The 25,510-nt window shown below is 40.0% G+C and overlaps 1 protein-coding gene across 1 annotated transcript in view; it reads left to right on the top strand.

Annotated features, from left to right (window-relative positions):
* The window catches only part of WDR11 (WD repeat domain 11), a 53,344-nt gene extending 32,965 nt beyond the window's left edge, over nucleotides 1–20,379 (top strand). The window contains exons 16-29 of the mRNA XM_081192843.1: nucleotides 1,088–1,235; nucleotides 4,601–4,707; nucleotides 5,587–5,701; nucleotides 7,422–7,593; nucleotides 9,169–9,277; nucleotides 10,546–10,608; nucleotides 11,896–11,961; nucleotides 13,530–13,707; nucleotides 14,331–14,426; nucleotides 14,641–14,806; nucleotides 15,624–15,721; nucleotides 16,696–16,841; nucleotides 17,624–17,703; nucleotides 18,122–20,379. Coding sequence (XP_081048969.1) covers nucleotides 1,088–1,235; nucleotides 4,601–4,707; nucleotides 5,587–5,701; nucleotides 7,422–7,593; nucleotides 9,169–9,277; nucleotides 10,546–10,608; nucleotides 11,896–11,961; nucleotides 13,530–13,707; nucleotides 14,331–14,426; nucleotides 14,641–14,806; nucleotides 15,624–15,721; nucleotides 16,696–16,841; nucleotides 17,624–17,703; nucleotides 18,122–18,270 — 1,693 coding nt within the window. The 3' untranslated portion in view covers nucleotides 18,271–20,379. The remainder of the gene's footprint in view (nucleotides 1–1,087; nucleotides 1,236–4,600; nucleotides 4,708–5,586; nucleotides 5,702–7,421; nucleotides 7,594–9,168; nucleotides 9,278–10,545; nucleotides 10,609–11,895; nucleotides 11,962–13,529; nucleotides 13,708–14,330; nucleotides 14,427–14,640; nucleotides 14,807–15,623; nucleotides 15,722–16,695; nucleotides 16,842–17,623; nucleotides 17,704–18,121) is intronic.
* The last annotated feature ends 5,131 nt before the right edge of the window (nucleotides 20,380–25,510 follow it).

Here is a 25,510-nt window from a genome sequence, read left to right on the forward strand (position 1 = left end):
TTTGCTTCAGGATGAGAACAGAAATTGTGCTCCGGCGGTGTGGCAGCAGCAGGAGGCCCCATTAGCTAAAGTGGTGCTTCATGTTAAGAACAGTTTCAGGTTAAGAACGGACCTCCGGAATGAATTAAGTACTTAATTCCTGAGGTACCACTGTACAGTGTACTGTAGGTGGCAAAGCATGTGTCAGAATCTGATGCCCTGCATTACTGAAGCATGTAAATTGAAGCCCTGCATGTGTGGGGGAGATTATATGAATAGATCAGCTTCACTTTAATTTGTTGGTTTTATCATGGGCCTCCAGACCATGCCCTGGAACTAGTGACCAGAAACTGAAGGTGGTTGTTTCTTGCCTCTTTTCAGCTAATTATGTTTGATTCTTCATGTTGCTTTCATTAATAGACTACTTAGGGTGGAATTCAACATTGCCCTAAGTTGATAATTCTGTCTGGCAAACAATATAGATTATATCTCCCAAAATGAGAGTGCTTAGGAAGGACTCGGAAAATAGTAGATTATCTTTCATTTTAAAGAAGAGCAGACAGTGCATGCACTGATTGAACTATTTCCTCTCCCCCACATGCACTGTTTTGGGGGTTCACCTGACCTTCCAGAGCAATATCGGGGGATGGCATGCAATCAAGGGGAGGGGGGCAAGGTCCTGTTGCACTACTAGGACTTCTTGTGCTGGCTTCTGTTTGTGCTGCTTATACAGTGGTACCTCGCAAGACGAATGCCTCGCAAGACAAAAAACTCGCTAGACGAAAGGTTTTTTCGTCCGCGATTTGCCTCGCAAGACGAATTTCCCTATGGGCTTGCTTCGCAAGACGAAAACGTCTTGCGACTTTGTTAAGCCGTTTAAACCGTGCTTCGCAAGACGAAAAATTCGCTAGACGGCAAAACTTGCGGAACGAATTAATTTCGTCTTGCGAGGCACCACTGTAATTGCAATGTTTGAATTAAGATACGGCTTTTTCTAATTACGTAATACATATACGTACAGTATGTGTTCATTTAATAGTGTAAGTGTAATTTGAGTGAATCTGATCGTTTTGAAAATAAAAATCACCAGTTGGCTTCTCTTTCAAAGCTTATTGCAGGAAGCTGAGAGTAAATCGGAGCTGAGCCAGAACATTTCTGCTCGGGAACACTTCGTGTTTACAGATACTGATGGACAAGTTTATCATTTGACAGTAGAAGGGAATTCTGTCAAAGACAGTGCAAGAATTCCTCCTGATGTAAGTTCAGTGCTATATTTCTAACTTTTTATTCCTTTTATAGATTTTTACAAAACGGCTTTCAACAACATACAGCAAAAAGTACCAATTCTTTTTCCTTTTTCTTTTTTTTAAATAATAAATTTTATTAGTATTTTCCACACAACAAAAAACGAAAAATAACAATATACAAAACACAAAAACATACAGATGAAAAACAAATCCAAATCTTACAAATTAATAGTATAAACACTAAAAAGGAAAACAGACATTGACTTCCACCAATCCCACAGCACCTCCTTTACCTCTCTTCCTGTTTTCCTTATCATCTCGATCCTAGCATCTAAATATATATCCCTCTTTCTTATCCTTTCACTTCACAAGGTTATTCCAGACTCAGCCAGACTTCTGTCCTCGAACCTTGTCTTTTAAGGTATTCATTTAGGCACTCCCATTCCTTTTTCACTACACTTTTTGGTTTTTGTCTTATTATATCTGTCAGTTTGGCTAACTCTAAGTATTCTGAAAGCTTACATAACCATGCTCCCCTAGTGGGTAACTGATTCCCTTTCCAATACTTAGCCACCAGAATTCTTGCTGCAGACATTGTGTATAAGAAAAATTTAGTTTTATCTTTTGGAACATCATCATTTAATATTCCTAAAAGGAATGCCTCTGGACTTTTACTGTATGATATTCTTAGTATTTTCTTTATTTCTTCATAGATCATGCACCAAAATTTCTCAATTTTAGAACTAAGGGTCATGCTTAGTAACACCGGAAAGAGCACTGAAGAATATAACAACTATTCTTGAGGCGAACATTGTTAGTTTGACCCAACGACTCCAGTAGCCATGTAATGACTCTGGTATGCACAAGGAACTCCATGCCAGTACGATTTGGAATCTATTACCTCTGGCAGCAGAACTAAGAATACAAAATCTTCTGCTATGCTGTCCCAGTGTCTCCAGTAGGATTACTTGTTAAAAACACTTCAAAATCTGCTTTCTTCCTTTGCCTTCAGATTAGTAGCATGCCTAAACACACACTCTTTAAGTCATAGTCAAAATAAAAAAATTCCTTCCAGTAGCACCTTAAAGACCAACTAAGTTAGTTCTTGGTATGAGCTTTCGTGTGCATGCACACTTCTTCAGATACCTGTGCATGCACACGAAAGCATGCACACGAAAGCTCATACCAAGAACTAACTTAGTTGGTCTTTAAGGTGCTACTGGAAGGATTTTTTTTATTTTGACTATGGCAGACCAACACGGCTACCTATCTTTAAGTCATAGTTATGCATATGAAATGCTGACCTCCTGTGGCCACATAAACAACTTTTCATTGCTGAAATGTTCTAAATTATAGCCCTTGGCTACGTCCCTGAAGCTACTCACATTTGACAAGTTCCATCAACCTTTACCATCTCTACATGATTTGCAGCTTCACTGTCAGTTCTTAAATATTTTCAAACAGAATATTTAGTTTTCTGGTTCTTTGCTTTCAAATCCAAGTAACAAAAGGAGCTTCTAAATTAACCCCAGAGGCTAGTTTCCTGCCTTACTACCCATTTATTATTTGACCACTAAACAATTGTAAACCTGACATCAAGAACCCCATTTGTCTTCTAAAGTGCCTGGATTTTTCTAAGCAAGACATGAAGTCATCCTTGCAGTAGCACACCATGTGTAATTTTGCCAACAGGCATTTGTAGGCTAAATGATTGTTTGGCTTCCAAATGCCATCATGTCACAGTAAAACTGATCCCCCTCTTTCAGGGGAGATGAATCGTGCCACAAAAGAGGACATTCTTGGCCCAGCTCAACATTTCACTCTGAAAGTCTTCATTTGTTCTTTTTCATTGCTTTAAAGCTTTACAAATCTTTTAGATTAGCTTTTCTCATGTGGTGTTGCCCTCCTTTATATAGGTCAGCAATCAAGATATTTTAAAAATCCTTCTGTTCAAACTGTCAGGGTGTCTGTTTTCAGATAATGTGACAGCTATCACAAAGAGTGACCTGCTGTTATAAATCCAGCCTCCGATGGCTTTAGAAATATGTCAGATTATGGACTGGGGAGATGAAGAATAATAATGGCAAAGCTCCTGTATTTTGTGGGGTTTTTCCTTTGGGGTTTAGTAGAAAATTATCTGTTACAAATATAGATGTAATATATAAATGTCGAAGCTACTTCAACAACCTTTTATGTGAATGTCATTGGTAAAGGGAGGGGGTTATTCAAGTGATAAATAATCTATTTTACATTCTGTATGGATAATGGTTTGTGTGTGTGCAGAGGCATACATATAATTAGAGAGCATACATGTTCTGCTATTTTCAAATCACTTAACATCAGTGGATTCTTAAGTGCATTTACTTGATTGTGTGTAGATACTTCTTCATTTTTGTATTATGTGCAGTATAGTGCTAAACCAATAAATAAATTGTGGTTCACGAGTAGTTTAAGGGTCAGAACCTGGCTCTCTGTTTTTCATCTCTGAGCTACATTATAAAATAGTTCATCTAAGCAAGTAGATTTGTCAGGGAAGACCTTTTATTCAGTTATAGGATTAAAAGAAAACGTAACTGAGGTTGACTGCATATTCGACCTTGGCTTCTCTCTTCCCTAAAGCAAACATACAGTTGCTTCCCCATTGATCCTTTTATTGACATTTGTGCTTTAGCATTTGGAAGCTTTCATTTTCAAACGAAGGAGGAAAAAAGCCACAACTCCACAGTGTAGTACACATATTCCTGAGCTTTCAAAATATAATATTAAAAAAATAAGATTCTGGCCTCAAAACTATATTAATGTTGTTTTTAGTGGCCTCTCTTGTATCAACAATGGAAGAATTTGACTTACTCTTTTTTGGTATGAGGTCAAAATACTCAGCATGAGTTGGCACAACATCACAAAGGCTAGAAATTAACCACATAGTTGATAATAAAAAAGCAAGTACAAGTTCGCATATTATGGCTTAGATCCTAAAGCAAATTTGTTTAAGAAAGTTCACAGAAGAAAAGTTTTCCATCCTTTGCAGCCACCTGCATGCTACTCCCACAAGCCTCTTCAGACAGTTGTGCAACCCTTATGGTCAATTTGAGTGAGTTCGGGGCAGTTTGTAATGATCTCCACATCCCCCAGCATCCATGCTGGATCCTACAATGATCAGAAGAGCCTTCTCACCCTCCAAAGAGGCTTTGCAACAGGGAGCAGGGAGAGTCTGCAGAAGAGACACTCCTTCCATGAACTTTCTTAAGCTAACTTAATTTGGAATGCAATTTGGAATGTTTTACAAATGATTGATTGGTTTATACTGCCACTTATGCCTATTTTGTGTAGTTTCTGTTTCACAGCTTTAATCTCTGCTTTTTAAAACTTTGCAGGGAAGCATGGGCAGCATAACATGCATCGCGTGGAAAGGAGATATCTTGGTCCTGGGAGATGTTGATGGAAATTTGAACTTTTGGGACTTAAAAGCCAGAGTATCCAGGTAGTGATCTGTTAAACAACAACAAAACAAACCCCTCCAGTGAAGCCTAATTCGCACATGACTCAAGTGATTGCCCTCCAAAAAGTCAGAGATTGAGGTGTGGAAAGTCATTTTCTGTGAATCAACAATCCCGTCGTGAGAAACTTCCCAGGAAAGCTCCTCTACATATATACCTCCAGAACCTTCCTGACATTTCTGGAAAATGCCCAAACCACATGGGTTATGTTTCACAAAAATGGCTAACCATGCACATACGTAGGAGTTCAGTGCTGTATTTACTTTTGATGGCAACTACTCTACCAAGTAATAGAGAAAGTGGATCTAATTCATAGCACGTGTTTGAAATAATTCTAAATTTTGCCACAAAACCATGTCAGACCCAAGTTGTCTATGAGCCCACTAGCTGTACAGCTTTCTTTTTACAAAATATGGGTCCAGAAGGATTGCCACACAAATACTGGGATTGTGTACGTAATAAGCTGACATGATGCTGTTGCTATAGTGATGCTTCCTGAGGTGGTTTTGGGGTGGCACAACCAGTGTGGCAGCACAGGGTGCTGTGCTGCAGGGACCCCCACAACAATACTGCAGAATGGAGCGAGAGAGGTTGGGGGGGGTGCATCAAATTTTAGCATCACACAGGGTGCTGCTGAAATTTAAGAGCCCAAAGCCCACCACTGATGCTTCACTAGTTTGCTATAATCAAAATAAGAATGTCTGTAGAGGGGCGAAGTGGTGGTTTAGATGACAAGTTCTCCTTATGATTCCATTTAGATGGAATACTTCCATTTAGATGGTCTCAGAAGTTTAGTTCTTCAGTCTGTCCTGGTAAACTCAAGAGGAAAATGTACTATTTGTGTCCTACCTTTTCCTTTCCAGAGGCATACCCACACACCGAGGCTGGGTGAGGAAGATACGCTTCGCCCCTGGAAAAGGAAACCAAAAGCTAATAGCAATGTACAATGATGGAGCTGAAGTTTGGGACACAAAGGAGGTCAGTACCAATTTTGCTTTACTTGTCTGAATTGGTTCTAAACTGCAAGCATAAAATGATGCTTACTTGTGTCACAAAGGAGATTCAACTTTTCTTGGCTCTTTCAAACTGCTACCAGCTGCTTAGTTGGTTTTGCCTAGATTTTTCAGCCATTAAAGTGTTGCTAAACTAATTGGGTGAAATCCAACATCCGTCATATGCCAAGCAGAGCCACTGAAATCAATGGACTTGAGTAATTGTTTTATTGTGTTTATTATTTATCACAGATGCATTTGCTGCCCTGGGCTTCTTTGTGAAAAAGGAGATATATACAGTGGTGCCTCACAAGACAAAATTAATTCGTTCCGCGAGTTTTGTCGTCTTGCGATTTTTTTCGTCTTGCGAAGCACGGTGTCAGGAAAGTTTTGGAAAAGCTTCAAAAATCACCAGTCTTTAAAAACCTCAAAAAAGGCTACCACACCACGTTCTATGAGTTGCTCCTCGAAGTGAAGTCACAACTGTATTAACGGTGTTAAGAAAAAGGAAACAAACTTGCAAGACGTTTCCGTCTTGCGAAGCAAGCCCATAGGGAAAATCGTCTTGCGAAGCAGCTCAAAAAACAAAAAACCCTTTCGTCTTGCGAGTTTTTTGTCTTGCGAGGCATTCGTCTTGCGAGGTACCACTGTAAATCATTCCATCAATTTCAGTGTATTTAATTTGTCTGATCTTCAGACCAAAGGCTCTTGGAAGTTAAATACCGTATTTTTCGCCCTATAGGACGCACTTTCCCCCCTCCAAAAATGAAGGGGAAATGTGTGTGCGTCCTATGGGGCGAATGCAGGCTTTCGCTGAAGCCTGGAGAATGAGAGGCGTCGGTGCGCACCGACCCCTCTCGCTCTCCAGGCTTCAGGAAGGTGTCCGCAAGGCTTTGTGGGCGGCAGCCTGCAGCGTGGAGCATGGGGCACCCTCCGGAGGACCCCCCGTGCTTCGCGCAGGTGTCCGCAAGCCTTGCGCGCCCAGCGGGAGTTCCCGCGGGCTCACAAGGCTTGCAGGTGGCAGCCTGTTCTGGGGGCTGGGGTCGGGGGAAGCTCGGGTTGGGGGGGGGGAAATAATTTTTTATTCATTTTCCCCCCAAAAAAGGTGCGTCCTATGGGCCAGTGCGCCCTATAGGGCGAAAAATACGGTACATTCCACGTAGAAATACAACCAAGCATCACAACGGCAGTTATTGAATGATGGCTTGCCCTTGTTTTTCAATACTAGAGTTTTGCTTAACAGGCATTGTGCCCAGTTCAGACACATCACTACCAACTTGACTAGATTTAATTGAATAGAGAAGCTTCAAATTCAACCACAAGGGTGGAAGGGAGAACCAAGTATTACTAATTACAGTTGAATGTATGTGTGGTGTTAAATTTAATTTTTTTAGATGTTTATAAAACAAAAGGAACCCAGTAATATTTGCAATAAGGACTGACAGTAGTAAAGTGGAAAATATTTAAAACATTTATGAAGTATTCACATTTTGTAGACTGTCACAGTAATGCTGCCACATATTAGCTGGCAGGCTTTTACATTTTAAATTTTGTTTTATATAATTGACTCTAAAGGACAGCCTTTCTCCCTTGCCTGATTATATTGCTGAGACTCATGGAAACAAAACATAATTTCACTGTGTCTGTACATGGAAAGGGAGACCACTTCGTGTTCTAAAGCTAAAATATGTTGCATTTTTTTCCAGGTGCAGATGGTGAACAGCTTAAGAACTGGAAGAAATGTCAATTTTAGAGTACTTGATGTTGACTGGTGTACCTCTGACAAAGTGATCTTGGCATCAGATGATGGCTGCATCAGAGTGCTAGAGATGACAATGAAATCAGCATGTTTTAGAATGGATGAGCAAGAGCTAACAGGTATGGACAAAGCCCAAGCAAATGCAGCTCAGTTCTTTATTAGATTGCATTCATTTGGCACATGAAGTGATCGACAGAGGAGTGTTCCCTGTTCAAATAGTCAGAGGATGAGATAGATGCATATATATTTTTACCAGGATTGTGGAGTCAGAAGAACTGAAATGTTCTTGATTTCAGCCAGGAAGCTACCACTAGCAGTTTTCCTGCCAGTGGTAGCAGCAAAGGCTCCAAAACTGAGTGTTCACAAGAATATTAATGTTACAATATATCTGCCTTAAATGATTACTGTACTTCATAACAGCACTTCAGAATGAAATGAAGAATGTTTCTTTGTTGACTATGTATTCTACCTTTTAAAATTATTATTAAAAAATAATTGGCCCATTCTGAGGTCCTTTCTCTGGTTTACTATCGAAAAGGCCAGAATCCCGCCAGCGTGTGCTTTGAAATCTGTCTGATTTACTTGTTTAGACATTGCACTGTACAAGAGTTTAATCATTGTACTTTGGCGATTACTCAATATTTTTGTTATTAGTATCGTGACAGGGCACTTTCCTAAAGATACTTATACAAAGATGTGTATGCAAGCTCCATGTTTAAAATAAATTGCCATCTTCTATTCAGCAGATTCAAGAGGTATTTCAGTCCATATTTTTTGAAAAATTATACTTCTTGTTGGAGTACATCATTAATTCTCTTTGCACTGTAAAATAATGATGCTTCCCGTGTTCTGCTATTTTATTAGATTGCCAGTGTGATTTATAATAATAATAATAATAATAATAATAATTAATAATAATAATAATAATAATAATAATAATAATATCTATTACTATTCACGGTCTTGCATTTTGAGTCAGATTCAGATTTTCTGTTGTATATTTACTATCAGATATCCCCTGGAAACACAGACAATTCTGTGACATAGCTTGTGCTGTTTCTGCAGAATGCATCTTTCCCCTCCTTCCACTTCATAATTCCTCTAGTGCTATCTAACTATAAGTATATCCACTTGGTTTTTATTATCATCACTGCTCAGATCTTTATTTAAATTGTGGTTAATGCCCTAGAACCAGAGCAGCAGAACTATATGATTCCAAGGAAAAATTACACTTTGGAGCGCTTATGTACTACTGAGAAATAATCTGCCTCAAATCTGTGCTGGACTTTGTTAAGCCATGCCCCTAAACTATGCATTTACTTCTTTAACAAAAGTTTGATGGAGGAGATCCAAACCAGTTACCTTTTCAGATCAATTTTTGAAACCCAGACTGCAGTATGCCTGCAAGCCAAATATTTCCAGTGAAGCTAAGCATTGACAACCGCAAACAAAAGAGAAAACCCTTGGTCATGATTCCCAGGGTATGCACTCAAAATCACACCCGTCCATATTATGGTCTGTGCAATGGCAACAATTCTGGGGACTGCAGTTCTTTCTGGAACACTGTAAAGAAAACAAGCCTTCTCATACTCCATTGCAGATGCACTGTAAGCAAGCACAGATCCCAAGTTCTTTAATATCAGATTGACTAACAACAGATTTTCTTTCTTTTTTCTCCCTTTTTTTGTTTCTAGAACCTGTGTGGTGCCCATATCTACTTGTTCCAAGAGCTTCCTTGGCATTGAAAGCATTTTTGCTACACCAACCGTGGAACAATAAATACTCTCTTGATATTTCACATATGTAAGTCTAATATATATTATTATATTGAAACGCCTCCTTTTTATAAAATGGCAACGTGCCCACTAACTGTTTAGGGGTATGTGGGTGGGTAATAAAACCCAACTACTTTCCATTTAAATACTTGAATTTTACCCATCTAGAAGTGATAGTTAAACATCATTTTAGTGTATCCATCCATGGGCAAAGTATATTCTCTCCTGTTCATGCATGAATAATCCACTGGTTCCTTGAATACATTCATATATAGAGCTTCAATGTATTGAAGTACAAATAAATGCAATTTGGTTCGATTTGGAATAGCCCTAAGAAGTGCTAATGACTGCAGAGTTGGGATTTCTGAGCATCCATTTATCCCTTTACATGAGTAGAGCACTCATAACATTGCACTAAATGGGAAAACCATTCCATTCACTGGAGTCCTTGGTTGACAGATATGGATGTTTTCAGAGAAGGTGACTCACAGTCCGGACTTGAAATGGAGAAAAGTGCCCAGAGTGACTCTGGGACATCTTGTCAGCATCTAAACACTGATCCAGATCGGAGAGAAACCCACTTATTTCAACTTCGATTGCTCTTGATTATTTTTGATTTGATTATTTAATTTCTATACCGCTTAATATATTAAAATATATCTAAGTAGTATACAAAACACTGAAGAAACAACTTAAACAAAATATTACAAAAATCCATGGTTCCATATAAACATGTTACATTAATACAAAGTAATATACCGTATTTTTTGCTCTATAAGACGCACCAGACCACAAGACGTACCTAGTTTTTGGAGGAGGAAAACAAGAAAAAAAATATTCTGAATCTCAGAAGCCAGTGAAAGCAGCAATCCCTCTTGCTGTTCTGGCTTCTGGGATAGCTGCGCAGCCTGCATTCGCTCCATAAGACGCACACACATTTCCCCTTACTTTTTAGGAGGGAAAAATGAGTCTTATAGAGCAAAAAAATATGGTATATAAATCAATATCAATTCATTTTCCTTCTGACACACCCTCCCTCTGCGTTCTCACCCAGCATCCAAACAAACTTGGCTCACCCAGAAAAGTTTCACAACGAGAGGAGTTCCTAGAAACAACAGACAGCACTCTAGTTTCTCACTCTAGACCATGCTTTTTTCTTCCTTTGGCTCTTCTGAACTGTGAGCACGGTGCAGGATGTGCAGGCTTCTGCAGCATGTGCCATGCTCTTCATCAGATTGGGATGTTTCATCTGAGACTGTAGATATTTGTCTATTAAATCAAATGTTTGCTTTGCAGAAATTATCCAGAGAATGAAAATGTTAAAAATCTGCTACAGGAACAGTTGAACTCACTGTCAAAGTAAGCATATTTCAGTTTGTGTTATGCTACTAAAATGCATTAACATCGTTTTCTTTTGAGTTCTCCTGTTTCTCTCTGATATGCATCTTGAGAGATATTAATGTGGCAGTAATCTTTAAGTTCATATTTCTTATCAGATCTAGTCACACTGTTAACTTCAAACCTATATAGACTGAAATCCTATACATGCTAGCCTCAGAATAACTACCATTCAATTTAATGGAGTTTCTTCTGAGTAGTGTATAAGGCTGCATGGTAGACAAGGAAACTTTTAGAACAGTTTTATATTTTTACTTTTTGTGTTAGTACCGCTATTGGCAGTCATATTGATCTGGAAGCCAAATTAATGTTACGGATTGACAAAATAGTTTAGTGTGATGCAGAATCCGTGCTGGCACATACTACATGCACTTAAATACAGTTTTAATCCATGACTCAGCTTTATCACGTCCAAAATTTGCCATACGTTTCAAGCTTACTTTTTCTTTAAAAATCCGCAACATCCCCTTAATAATAAATGTTTCCGCAAAATACTGGAGGGGCTATGGGAACATATTTTCATATATGCCAAGAATATAGTACCATTAATGGGTTCTGGCGGCAAACCATTGATGAAATTATGCCCTAGAATTTTGTACTTGTAGCTAAATCAGCAGTGTAATGTCTTTTTAGACAGCCATCCTTTTGTCTTGCTAGCAGCAATACTAGAAATAGCATACCAGCAGGAGAATCTCATTGGGATTCTAATGCAGTAAAACACTGATATTGACAAGCATACAAACAGCTCCATGCTTCTAACTGAATGGCTATGAATCACTAATTAAAGAGTACAAATTATCTGATTTGTAAATGAGTCATTGGTTGAATGGTTTTGTAAAAGATGGATGTCATTTTGTATAAATAAATCCTGTAATAGTGATATACTGACTCTATATGAACACAGAAAGCTGGCTTATACAGAGTCAGATTATCGTTCCCCCTAGTTCCATATTGCCTACACTGACTGGCAGCAGCTCTCCAGGATTTTAGATAGGAGTTTTTTCCAATCCTGCCTAGAGATACCAGGGATTGAACCTGGGACTTTTTGCATACAAAGCTCCCTGTCAAGTTTCAGTGGTTATAATATGTATGTTAACCTTTTTCCTTTTTATAAAAATGTGTGGGAAATGGTTTCCTTTAAAGTAAAAACAACCACCACCTGCAGTATCTAGGTTGATGCACATAATGTGTCTGAATGTGTTTCATAGCAAGATATGAAACTATAAACTATAAATTATCTTTTCTTAGTGACATCAGAAAACTTTTGCTTGATCCAGAGTTCACCCTCTTGCAACGATGTCTATTGGTTTCAAGGTAACAGAGAACTTACGTCAAAAGCACAATCCCTGTTTTGCAAGTAATTTGTCTGTAGTCCTTAGCCTGGTGATCGGTATTTTTGTTTAAAACCAATAGGGCTATTAGAGCATGCTTTCTGTAACTGAATAAGCATCCCGGTATAAATGATAGGTGCAAAGGGTTATGTTTCTAATAAAAAAATCATTTGAAGTATTTGATGGTGTTATTTATAAAGTTGTATACAGTAAAAGCCTTTCAGTCTCTAAATACCTGTCAAATAACCTTTAATCCTTCTTGTGCGACTGCATATATTTACTTGTGCAAGATACATTGTCTGGAAAGCATACATCAATGTTTGGGACTTGCCATGTCAGAATGCTGGTATGAGATTGTGTGGCTGAACATTCTTGCCTGTAGAAAACCAGCATGTTAATTTAATTTTCTGTACGTGTGGGGAAATAGTAGAAAGGACCATCTGTAGTAGCCAAAGGAGGCTTGCCCATTCAAGCTAATAGGACACTGCTCCACCAACCTCAAACTGCTCTCAGTCAACCTCCACCTGCCCACCTTCCTATTTACAACCAGTCCAGGGAGAATCACTGCATGGTGTCCTTCTGGAACTCAGCAGGCAGGAAGTTGGAGGCAAGTAGAATTAGTTGGCTCCACCTATCATTGGTTCTGGCTCTAGTTACTGATGTACTCACTGTCTTCTGCCCTACTAGCTCCAGCGGGCACCAGCCACCACTGGTAGCATAATAATCCCAAGTGGGCTGTATTGCTGCTTTTTGTCATTACATAGCAATTAGCATAAGAAGAGCACTGCTAGATCAGACCAAAGTTATATCCAATTCATCATCCTGTTCTCACAGTGGCCAATTAGATGCCTATGGGAAGTCCACAAGCGGGACATGAGTGCAAAATAACCCTCCCCACTTCAGATCCCTAGCAGTTGGTATTTAGAGGCATAATCCCTTCGATACAGCTATCCTAATTAGTAGACACTGATAGTCATATTCTCCCTGAATTTGCCTAATCTCCTTTTAAAGCTGTCCAAGTTAGTGGTCATTGCTTCTATGATATGCAGTAAATTTTATAGCTTGGATATGCACTGTGCGATGAAGTGCAACCTTTTGTTTGTCCTGAATCTTCCAACATTCAGTTTCATTGTATGAGCCTTGGATAGGAAGGAAAACCTCTGTCTGCTTCTCTATACCATGATTTATTTTGTACACACTTTACATGTTGTTGTTCTCAACTAAAAATCCTCACCATTGTGACCTTTCCTCATGGGGAAGATTGTACAGTGCAGAACCGTCTGGTGTAGCGGTTAAAGTATTGGACTAGTATCTGGGAGACCAGGTTTCAAATCCCCATTCAAGCCATGAAGCTCACCTTGGAGCAGTCATCACTCTCAGCCTAACCTACCTCCCAAGGCTGTGAGGATAAAATGGGGAGAAGTATGTACTCCGCTTTGAGTTACTTGGAGGAAAATGGGTTATATATGTGATAAATAAATTGCCTATTTTCTGCATTACTTCTTTGTGTTGCTGATGGTGAATATAATGACAGTCGTTTTATTTTGCCAGGCTGTATGGAGATGAATCTGAACTGCATTTCTGGACTGCTGCCGCCCATTATTTGCATACTTTTTCCCGGGGGAAACCGTTAACTGTAAAAGCAGAAGACACACTGATTCCTCAAGGAAAATGGATCAGTCCACTAGATATATGTTATGATATACTGTGTGAAAATTCCTATTTCCAGGTATTGCAAGATTTTAAAACTAAGTCAAATCTCTTTGACATAAAGGCTTTTCTCTTATACAGAGCTTTTATATTTAAGAGCATGTCTAATTGTTTTTGTTATTCATGCACCAAAATATTTAATTATGTGTTTTTTTAAAAAGCAATTATACTGCTTGGTTATAATAAAATCTCTAAGTGGTTAACAAGGAATGTAAATAGATATACAGCACGGTTCAATGTTTGTTGCATTTAGAGAACATTGGTCACTGATCACAGTAGAAATAGTATTTATTTTTTATTTTGCATTTATAGGTACATTGCCCCATAGCCTGTGGCCTGATTTATACCAATTCTGTTCTAAAGACTAGGTGAATTACCATCAAGAGGTTCCCTGGTCTTTGTTGTGAATTTGAGGAGCTTTCAGAAACAGTGGAGTTAACTCAAATATTCCTGTCTCCTATTGTACAAATGGGTTAAATTTCCAATAACTTAACTTCAATGTCAGGCAAACCCACAGCCTATTGTCAATCATAGACCCAAAGTGATGCAACCTAAATACCTGGATTCATTGGTGGTGTTGTCTCATATGTCTTGTTGTCTGAAAAATCATTCTCACTTTCTTAATCACTTGATTATTTGCAGAAATTCCAGCTTGAAAGGGTCAATCTCCAAGAAGTTAAGAGATCAAATTACGACCACACCAAAAAATGCACTGACCAGCTGCTGCTTTTGGGCCAGGTTTGTGGCACCTAGTTTAGACTTTCTACAGTTGTTCAGTTTATTAGCAGGCTATGAATAAATGAGCGAAACATTGACATTAGGCATCGCTACAATGTAATTTTTGTTTTCTTTAAAAAAAAAAAGTTCTCAAACTTGTGTGGTGGGATAGGTATTTCTGAGTGTAAAGGAACCATTGAAAGCTGCATAATGTTTTGTTTTCTCTCTTTCCTAGACTGACAGAGCTGTGCAGTTGCTTCTGGAGACAAGTTCCGAGAATCCCTATTACTACTGTGATTCCTTAAAGGCATGTCTGGTCACAACAGTCACTTCCTCAGGTCCTTCCCAAAGTACTATTAAATTGGTAGCGACCAACATGATTGCAAATGGAAAGCTGGCAGGTGAACTGTTTGTTCTGTTTCTTGAGCCCAAAATAATTACTGAACTGACTTAGGGGTCATGGGGGGAGAGGAGAGGGAGGGCAAGTTCCTTTGTGCAGCCAAAAGCAGCACTTAGTTGGATACCGCTCCCAGTTTTGAGTGCCGCTAGACACTTGCAAAATTGCCTGCACCATATTTAGCTAGGATAAAGTTCAGCTGATTTTATGCTGTGCAGGGACTGCCTTCGTAGATAAAAACCGACGTATCTATACTTTTTTGTGCTAATGAAGAATTAAAAGAAGGGGGATAATAGAGTTAGGAAATCAGCCCTGAGTGCTCACTGGAAGGACAGATCGTGAAGCTGAGGCTCTGATACTTTGGCCACCTCATGAGAAGAGAAGACTGCCTGGAAAAGACCCTGATGTTGGGAAAGATGGAGGGCACAAGGAGAAGGGGATGACAGAGGATGAGATAGTTGGACAGTGTTCTCAAAGCTACCAGCATGAGTTTGACCAAACTGCGGGAGGCAGTGGAAGACAGGAGTGCCTGGCGTGCTCTGGTCCATGGGGTCACGAAGAGTTGGACACGACTAAACAACAACAATAGAGTTAGGTGCAAACACGGCACTGCAACTGAATGGGTTCTTTGAGCTCTTGGAAAGTTTCTTTGGGCTCTTTTAAGTGTCTTACAGGGTAGAAGTAAATGTTTGTAAGTAATGAAATTTGGGTCAGAGGAAAATTGGGCTGCTTGCACTCCAGGTAGAAATACTCACAATCTCTTTGATATTCTCCGTGTTTTTAAATTGTGATTTGTTAAGCTCAGACAACTTCTTTTTCAGAGGGGGTCCAGTTACTGTGTTTAATAGATAAAGCTGCTGATGCCTGTCGTTACCTGCAGACCTACGGTGAATGGAATCGAGCAGCATGGCTTGCAAAAGTAGGCCGTTTTTCTCAGTCTATCCTGTATGAGTTGCTCCTTGCTAATAAATGTTTAAAGCTGGCACACTCTTAGTTCACTCACAGGAGGGTGAGGGATTCGCAGCTTCAGTGTTTTTAACTCTTGGAGGAGGTAAATTTCACACATGCACATTTTGATGACAGCCTGTTCAGGAAACATCACACTGAAGACTGTTCAGTTTTAGCGATACACAGCAAAGAGAGTATTACAGACTTCTGAATGGAAGCAACCAACATTGGGATGGCAGGGGGAGGCTGTTAGCCAATTCCAAGGGAGAAGAGTTGTTTAACCAGAATCATTGCCTTTGGAATTGAGCTGTCTGTGACAGCTGACGAGTTGTTTTCCCTCATAATACTGCCAGGTGAGTTCTGCCCATGTCTCCTGATTGGAAACTCACAGATCTCCAGAATTATTATTAAAAATAATAATAATAATGCAGTTCAGGCCAACTTTTACTTCCAGGTTCTTACTTTTGCCTCCCCAGCTGGTCTTCCTTCACAGTCTCCTTCTGACCTTATGTTACTCTTTGCCTCCAGTTCCTATGGTCTCTCAAGCTCCCTTGTGCTCTTTATTGTGGTCAGACATTTCCCTGACCTTGCCTCTTGTGATGATGTTATTGTTGCTTTCCGCTAGTCCACTTCCTATGGTTAACTGGAACCCTCTTGCTTTTGGGGAAATACATTTCCACTCAAGGTTCTTGGCAGGACCTGACCTTGGAATTTGTGGTGGGAACACTGGTGCTTTCTGCAGGATGTTCACCAAAACAATTGTGTGGATACAAATTTATAAGAATGCACTCCAGCCCCAAATGTTGTTTACCAAAAACCTTTTTAAAAGCTTCCATCCAAAGGAGAAGCAATATAACTGGTATGCAGTATTATGTATATTTTTGTACCTTATTGCGCTGTTTCTTGGCTTCTAAGATGGCTTCAAATATTTCTAATCTGTCGCAGGTTCGTCTGAATCCAGAGGAGTGTGCTGATGTGTTCAAGCGTTGGGTCGATCACCTTTGTTCTCCACAAATCAATCAGAAATCCAAGGCCATCCTTGTCCTCCTTTCCCTGGGTTGCTTTGTGAGAGTTGCAGAGATGTTGCACAGGTCAAATGAGGCATCTTTTCTTTGCTTTGCTTATTTGAAAATTTACTAGGCATTCTTCAATAGATGTATATACTCAGTGGCATACGTAAAAATACTGTTGTTACAATTTTTGAGGTCAACAGCAGGACCATATATACAAACAGAGCAAAACCAAAAGTAGAAAAGACGCACATCCAATTGAGAATTAAAACAGCAATTATACCTAAAAGGCATATCTGAATAAGCAGAATAAGTTCAAATGCATGTGTTTTCTCTGAGAGAGAGCATCTTAATTTTTCAGTAAGTAATCTGATTGGGCTCCAATCCTGAACCCAGTTACCTGGGTGTGAGCTTCATTAAACTTCAGTAGACATTTATTGTATTGTGCTGCTGTTTGTGTTTTAGTCCGTTACAGCAAACACATTAAGTGTCCTTTGGTAGCCAGATACATTGTGGTATAAGCATTCATGGATTAGCTCACTTGAAGTGTCATTTTCAGTTGGTAGGTAATATAGAAGTGTGCAAGCACAGTTGCACACAAACATACAACGTGTTTGAACTGTTATATTTGTTTAGTCAGTAGAGGCTAGAAAGTAGTACTTTTACTTTTGGTGGTGCAAATGCACGTGCTTTATAAATTCTTGCTCAGAATTGGGGAGCTGATCCTGTGACCCTTTCCAAGTTTTGCATTAGAGGCATTCCTGAGTACAATTGCAAGCCTCTCAACATACTCTCATAGTGACAGAGAATGTTGTAGGCTGCCCTGCCATTAAGAATAAAAATCATCTATTCTCTTTCAACAGCATGAGGTATTTTGACAGGGCAGCCTTGTTTGTTGAAGCTTGTCTCAACTATGGCACAATTGAAGTCAATGAAGATGCAAATATCCTTTTTATCCAGTGACTGAATACAAGAAGTCTCTTAAATATGATTGCTTTGGGGGTTCTGTACTGTGTAATGTGTGTTTCAACTGAATTACTCATTTTGAGAGAAGAAAAAAATATTCATTGTAGAGGGAAGGGATAACATTTTCCCCAAAATGATATGGAGGATCCAGGTGATTACAAGCAGAGAGTTCAGTGAAAAATAGCATAAGTAGTATTGGGCATTTTCATGTTCAAGAGCCAAGTATTCCTCTCAGATAGTTCTAGCTTTTAATTTAATTTAATTTAATTTAATTTGCATCACTTTCTAGAGTCATTATGATGACTCTGTTTTGTGGGGGATGGGAGAGAAGAGGTCTGGTAGCTGGTTGTCTGCTTACTCACTTCACTCTGTGCATTCCTTAACCCACACTTTACAAAAACTCATCCATGCAATATTTGCAGACTATGCCAGAAGCCTGAAGACTCTGGGGTTTAAACAGGCTGCTACTTTATTTGCCTCAAAAGCGGGACCAGCTGGTAAAGATCTATTGAATGAACTTGAACAGCTGAAAGAAGAAGAATGACAGCTCTTAAGCGAACCACTAAAAACAGAGATTTCCCATCAGATGTAATCATCAGTGAAGTAACTCTTTTAAAAGACAATGAAGGGGGCTTCTTTATGGTGAAAAATACAGTTTGGTCACAGTAGAAATTGGAAATGCTGAATGTCATGTGTGGGCAGAATTTTCTCCTAATTTGTAGAGATAATGAGTTAAGGAAAATGTCTGCATTTCTCTTAAACCAAAATTTAAGTGCTCATAAGAGCTTTTAGCTACTTAAGGTAAAGAAATGATTCATCTTCTGGTGTTTTTGAATGAAAAGTACAGAGCCATTTTGCAACCCCCAAGCACCCATATCACATCTGACATTTCCAGCAGAATCTCTTGCAATGATGCAGATGATATTGGGACTCAGTCCTGCACTCTAGCATTCTCTGTGGCTTTGTGAAAAGGAACATACATCTCAGTTTGTACACTGCTTCACTCGTTCTGCTAAATATATCACTGCTCCAAGCAACATCTAAGCAGCTTGCTCACTTGATACTGGAGATGACCTGGTATTTCATCTTAAAGTGAGCTTCTTCAAAAAGGGGGAGACTCTTTCACCCAAAAGCATGGGAGCTATGCAGTTCCCAGAGCTTGTCTGACCAGTCTTCCTTACCAGTTGAGGAAAAGCTTGGACAGGATTCCCTTTTAAAGCATGATCTCTGTGTATGTCTTCCTCCACCCCCTCCCCAAGCCCACGTGACTAGTAAGCCCTGCTGTGGACTTGCTTGCAGCCACTTGGATGAGAAAATGTGTAATGGGATCCTGCCTGAGCTATAGCACCTTGTTGGGATGCTTCCCAAGCATTGTCAGACGAGCTCTGGAATTTCCCAAGTTCTTGCTGTGAAGGAGTTTGGAGGCCTTCAGAGCCAGCGTTTGATACGCTTCCTGCTTGTGTCAAGGAGCCAGGCAAGAGACATAGATGAAATTTCAAGTGGACTTGAATAAAAAACATATGAACTCTGCTGGATCAGACCAAAGACCTACCATCTAGCCCAGCATCCTGTTTTCCACAGTGGTCAAGCAGATGCCTATGGGAAGCCCACAAGCAGGGCATGAGTGCAAAAGTCCATTTAATGCTGGACGTTGATGCAGAAGTCCCCTCATGCTGCCTCCGATTCTGGAGGTTGTATATGGTTATTGTGACTACTGGTCATGATAGCTTCAACCTCATTTTGTCCAATCCCCCTTTAAAGCTGCTCATTTTGCAAACAAAACTAAAAATGAGAGTATGCTCTCATGTACATTTTGCTGAGCTTTCTTGGCTATTTTAAATGAACCTATAACCCTAACCTATTTTTAAATGAAACCAAGGTTAAACTTCTGCCAGTTGCGTAATACTGTTTTCCATTTGGAACTGGGACGGGGCCCTTTTTCAGAGCCCCATTTCCCTGTGGGGGCAGCCTTGTGGGGCCTGCGTGCCAGTGGTTGGTGGGGCCCAAGGCCATAGTAGGTGGAGCAACAGATAAAACGGAGGTATCTATGGGTTCTGTTTTTTTAAGTATGCATCTTCAATAGAAGGGAGCACACAAAAGTTTCCTCCTTTTTGGCTGATGATCTAATCTAATGGGTATACTGTGCATAAAATGTATAGCTGTAGTACAGTACAAATTCCATGATGCACTCACTCATTCTTAGAGCAGAAAAAGATGTTATCGCTTTGGGACAGCTTCTCCCTACATCATTCTTGATAGTGGGAGATAGTAGTAAATCATTCAGTGAAAGCAAATGTGTATTTCACAAGCAAGCACCCTAAGAGTGGGGATGGAGAGTCAGAAATGAACAAACGCATGTAGACTTCATAAAACTTGGGAGGAAGATTTCCTACCTACATGGGCTTCATAATAATAAAATATTAATGCAGAGTACAAGAAAACAGGGGAAACACACACATTTGGTATTTGGTCATTTAAACTTGCCCATATTCTTTTGTTCATTGTGTTTATTTTAAGGGTGTATTATCAGGACCTATTTGCATTCCATGATTTTATAATTTCACTTACGATTTGCACTTAGAAATGGGTTCTAGGTCCTCAAACACAACTTTGTTTGCCAGTTTAAATAAATCAGTGAATTGTGCAATACTGATGGATTGATGTGAAACCAATGTTTTTGCTTTGGAGCTCAGCAACCACGCATTGCCTTTAACAGCTAATGTCACTTTGGCACAGCAAAGGGCGAAATGAAATATCTTATCAAAGGAAGAACAACAAAATGACCCCTTTTCAAGTTCTCATGAGAGAAATGCTCATGTTGGTTGGATTTCCGACTTCTCTGGGAACTGGATAATTGGTTTCTGGCAATATGTAATGTGCACTGAACTGTGGATTCATTTAACTGTGTTTTGAATGTCTCCTTTGGCTCCTTTTCATACAGATTGCTTCATAGGATCAGCGCAGTAGAGGATCTTTTGATGCTGCCTCTTTCATCAGGTTGTGATTTCAAAATCGTTAGAATTTTAGACTGAGAATAGTCTTACTCAGATCCTCAGACTTCTTGAAACACAGGGAGTCTTTGCAGTAGTTGAAAGGCTATTGTGGTTAACAAGACTGTTTGAGTGGCCTGCCTTCTGTGCTAGTGCTAAACAGTAGTGCTAGTCACTTGAAGACATCCTAAAACAATCCTAGGTACTATATACCATGGCTAAGCAGAGATCTGTTCAAAACCCATTTATGATGTCTGGAAGCATTTCTATCTGCAGAATAGTCATAAGCTGGAGAAATGTATGAAGATGCTTGCTTACAAATGTTCTCAGCCGGCAAGACCTATTCCATTCATTTAACTGGCAGGAATTGTAAAAGTCTGGGTTGAGGGATATCACTAATTTCAATTGAAGCATCAGATCTGTGGGCATATCTTTCTACGTGCATGAAAATGCTGCATCCATTGAAATTAACAGGGCAGCTCACAGGGGAAATACCTCTATCAGAAAAACACAGATCTAGGATGTGATGACTGCATGATCGTATCTTTAATTCTTTGGTTCACAGTGGCATCTATTTTTTTGTATAGCAGGCCAAGTTATCTCTTAGAAATACTGGCTGGGGAAAACCATGATTATATGTGATTTGTGCTCATGAAAGCTGGTCAATTCAAAATAGTGCTTGTTAAGTGAATAATGTTCAGAAAACTGATTATCTTGATTTTGATAATTTGCTCATTTGTTAGCGCTTTGTCAATATTCACAATTTTTGTAGTGTAGTTTTTCCATATATCTTCTAGTTTCTTAAATTTCCTTTCCCTTTGTTTTCTCTCCTCCTTATGAAAGACATGTCTCTGTTTTTATGAAGCCGTTAAGAAACTCTTTTTAATTCAATTGACACACAATTACTTAAAGTTGCTCAGTAGTCTCCAAATCTGTGGACGTATTATTTTAATCTAAGCCAAGAAAACATTGCTGGTGGCAAACCTATTCACAGTGGAATTTGTTATATGGCATTTATGATAAGCAAAACTGATGCCATTGCTTATATACCGTATTTTCCGCCCTATAGGACGCACTTTTCCCCCTCCAAAAATGAAGGGGAAATGTGTGTGTGTCCTATGGGGCGAATGCAGGCTCTCGCTCTCCAGGCTTCGCGCAACTCTCCGCAAGCAGCGGGAGCGCTCCCACAGCTTGCAGAGAGCTGCCTATTTGGGGGCTGGGGTCGGGGGAAGCTTGAGCTTCCCCTGTCCCAGCCCCGCGCCTGGGGGAAAAAATAATTTCCCCCCCTTTATTTCCCCCCCAAAAAACTAGGTGCGCCTTATGGGACGGTGCGTCCTATAGGGCGAAAAATACGGTACATGGAAAACTGTAAATTATAATGTCTTGAAGTGTTCTCAAGACATTTTCCTCAACACATTTCACTTGTCACAATATGCATTCCTTTTAGACAATACAGGAAGTGTGCAACTCCTGCCAACTCACTTTGGAAACACCTTGCGGGGCTTTGTGTGGGGTTTTTTAAAGTGTGCTACTGTCACATCACTGCATTCAGTGTCCCCCTTGCAAGCTATAGACAATGACTTGAAGTAGAAGACAGGGAGGAGGTGCTAAACATGATATTGCATTGAAAGTCAACACAGCAATGTCCTGGTCCATTGGTAAAGAGAGAATATGTAATAACTTGGCCTTGGGGAAATTCACAACAGAACTGGCTTGAGGCTTTAACTTTTAGGCTAAGCCACATAACATACTGTCTGCCATGGACTCGGTAGGCTCCATCATTAAGACATGTATAGCGGCAGCAGTCATTTTGTAAAAACAAGGCTGTGCATTTGCCACTATAGAATTTCACATAGTGATAGTTAACATTTTTAAAATCAGTACAGTGGTGCCTCGCAAGACGAAATTAATTCGTTCCGCAAGTTTTTTCTTCTTGCGAGTTTTTCGTCTTGCGAAGCACGGTTTCCCATAGGAATGCATTGAAAATCAATCAATGCGTTCCTATGGAGACCGTCTGGGGACAGAGGGGAAGCGCCGCGCGCTTTCCCCTCTGTCCCCGGACCTGTTTTAAAGCAAGGGAAGGGGCAGCGGGGAGAATCGCTTCTCCCCGTTGCCGCCCCTTGGTTCAAAAGGGGTCCGGGGAGAGAGGGGAAGGCGTGCGCACCTTCCCCTCTGTCCCCTCTTTTGAAGCAAGGGGTGGAGGGGAGAAGATCGCTTCTCCCCGTTGCCGCCCCTTGGTTCAAAAGGGGTCCGGGGAGAGAGGGGAAGGAGCGCGTGCCTTCCCCTCTGTCCCCGGAGATTGCGGGGCTGGCAACGGAGAGAAGCGATCTTCTCCCCGCAGCCCCTTGCTTCAAAAGAGGTCCGGGGACAGCGGGGAAGACGCGCTGCGCTTCCCCGCTATCCCCGGAGCTTGCGGGGCAAGATTCGTTTTGCCAAGCAAGCCCATAGGGAAATGCGTCTTGCGAAGCGGCTAAGAAAACGAATAACTCCTTCATCTAGCGAGTTTTCCGTCTTCCGAGGCGTTCGTCTTGCGGGGCACCACTGTACCATCATGTTTGGAAATCGTTGACGTTGAGAGAAGCCGTACACTGGGTTTATGTGCTTCACAGCATGATCTGGTGCATGTTTACTCAGATGTAAGCCCCACTATGTTCAGCTGGGTCTACTCCCAACTAAATATGCACAGCATTACAGCCTTAAAGTTTGTATATTTTGCACAATATGAAGTGCCCCATTGATTCCTTGTACAAAGATGGAACAAATCATTGTAAAATGCTTTTTGTTGTTAAGTCATGGAAAAGTTACTAAAATTTACTTTCAAAAACAGTTAAGTGTGTTGTAATGTAATCCTAGAAATTGTAGATGTACGCTGATATTGTACAGATGTACTTAGTGAAAGTGTCATTCACGTAACTGTGGCATAAGCTTTTGTGTGTTATATCTGTTTTCGTCTATCTGTAAGCCATTGGCTGAGTTGCCGTGGTATCACAGATGCAAGAAACTGTCAACACTGTGTTGACAAGCAATGTTCTTCCTCAAAGAAAGAGATCTGTTTGGGAGAAAGCTAGGAACAGAAGCAAGTAGGGAAGCTTTAGAACTGGAAAGTGCACAAACTACTTAAAACATAAGAATCAATTGGAAATTTTCTCCCTTCTATAATGGCTACATTGAATTCTCCTGCTGCCCCTGGTGGTGTGTAAAAGGTATAGCAGGTGGGGGAAATCATTATTAACAATTCAGTTGCCTGGCCACTGTGATCTATTCACTCACATGGAGCACATTAAAATGAGCTTTCATGTACTAAATACTTTTACACTTTCCTTTATGCCCAAACATATGCTGCCAGCATGTAATAGCTCCCTTTTCTTCAAAATAAGTGAATAAAATTCATAACTGCAAGAGAGAGGGTTCTGTTGCTATGAAGTATAAATAGAGATTCCTCTGAAGGCAGGCTGGTGACAGGTTAAGTCATTCTTTTCTATTTCACTTAGGCTTCACCTTTGACAATGATCTATTGGTTCTGACAAGCTGCCATAAGATTACTCTTCCTCACTGCAGATCTTGGTGGGAGCAAGGTATGGGAGGAAATATGTATCCAGAAGAGGCTGAAATGTGGTCAGAAATATGAATGCTGCTTACAGTGGAGAGTACTGACCTTTCTCAGTTCTTACATACTGCAGAGCTGTCTTGAGTAACCCATGATGTGTTGTGCTACAGTTAGACTGAATGAAATGGAATGGCCAGATACTAAATTGAAAAATTAAATACTTGCAAGGCTCAACTGACAGCAATAAAAAACCAGGCCTTTAGCATCATCAGCAACAGAGTCCTATGGAATGCTCTGCCAAGAGATTCAGCAGGCGCCTTCTGTTTCAATTGTAAACACATGCTGAAAATGTCTATGTCCAGGCTTATGCAGGCAATAGTTAATGGTCTCGAATTTTAATTTTTTACTTAAATACTTCAAGATTATAAACTTAGATTTTTATGATATAGTGACATATTAATATTTCTATTAATGTAGAAATGTTGGGAACAGCAAAATGCATAGCATGTTACTGAAAATAATGGGACCTGGTGACAGCACTCACTTAAACCTTACAAATGAAACTCTGGTTCCCATTGTATTGAGATAATGAGACCTGTAAGAATACTTGCAGTCGGTACTCTTAGTAGGAATGATAAATGTCAGCTTTCATTTTAGAGGCCTCAGAGTGCATGGTGGAGAAGTGTAGGTCGTCCCCCCAAAAATGGATTAATACGTAGCTGAGAGAAAAAGTTTCTAAAAGATTGGGGGGGGCATTACACTCTTTCACTGTGGCAGAGGTGAGTCTCAGGATACTCTCTTTCTGACAGAGCTGTTGGACAGTGGAACAGACTCCCTCAGGAGGTGGAGAACTAAACTTATTAAAATAATAACCAGTTCTAAGTTGTTGTCTGGAACAAAAAAAGCAAGAGCGACTCAACTTTGGTTGATGAAATCCGAGCACTAGTGGTGCAGAAAGAGCTGTTCTGGAAGAGCTGCCCCTCGTGTTTCCTCTGAATTATTTCCTACTACCAGTTTGTCTTCCATTCAGACCTCTCATTATCTCGTTATAGTCAAATTAATTGCAATGGGTGTTCTTAAACGTTGTTGTTCCTACTTTGCAAAACCACAAGCATCCTTCTTAAGGAACAATCTAAGCCATTCATGACAACATCCAACAGGCATTTCATCAGCGGGGCTCATTTTATCCTTTGTTTTATTCTTTTCTTCTTTTTCTTTTCTTTTTTACATAGCCTTCCAGACTCAGA

This window comes from Podarcis bocagei (assembly GCF_964188305.1).
Source record: "Podarcis bocagei genome assembly, chromosome: 4".
Taxonomy (NCBI): domain Eukaryota; kingdom Metazoa; phylum Chordata; class Lepidosauria; order Squamata; family Lacertidae; genus Podarcis; species Podarcis bocagei.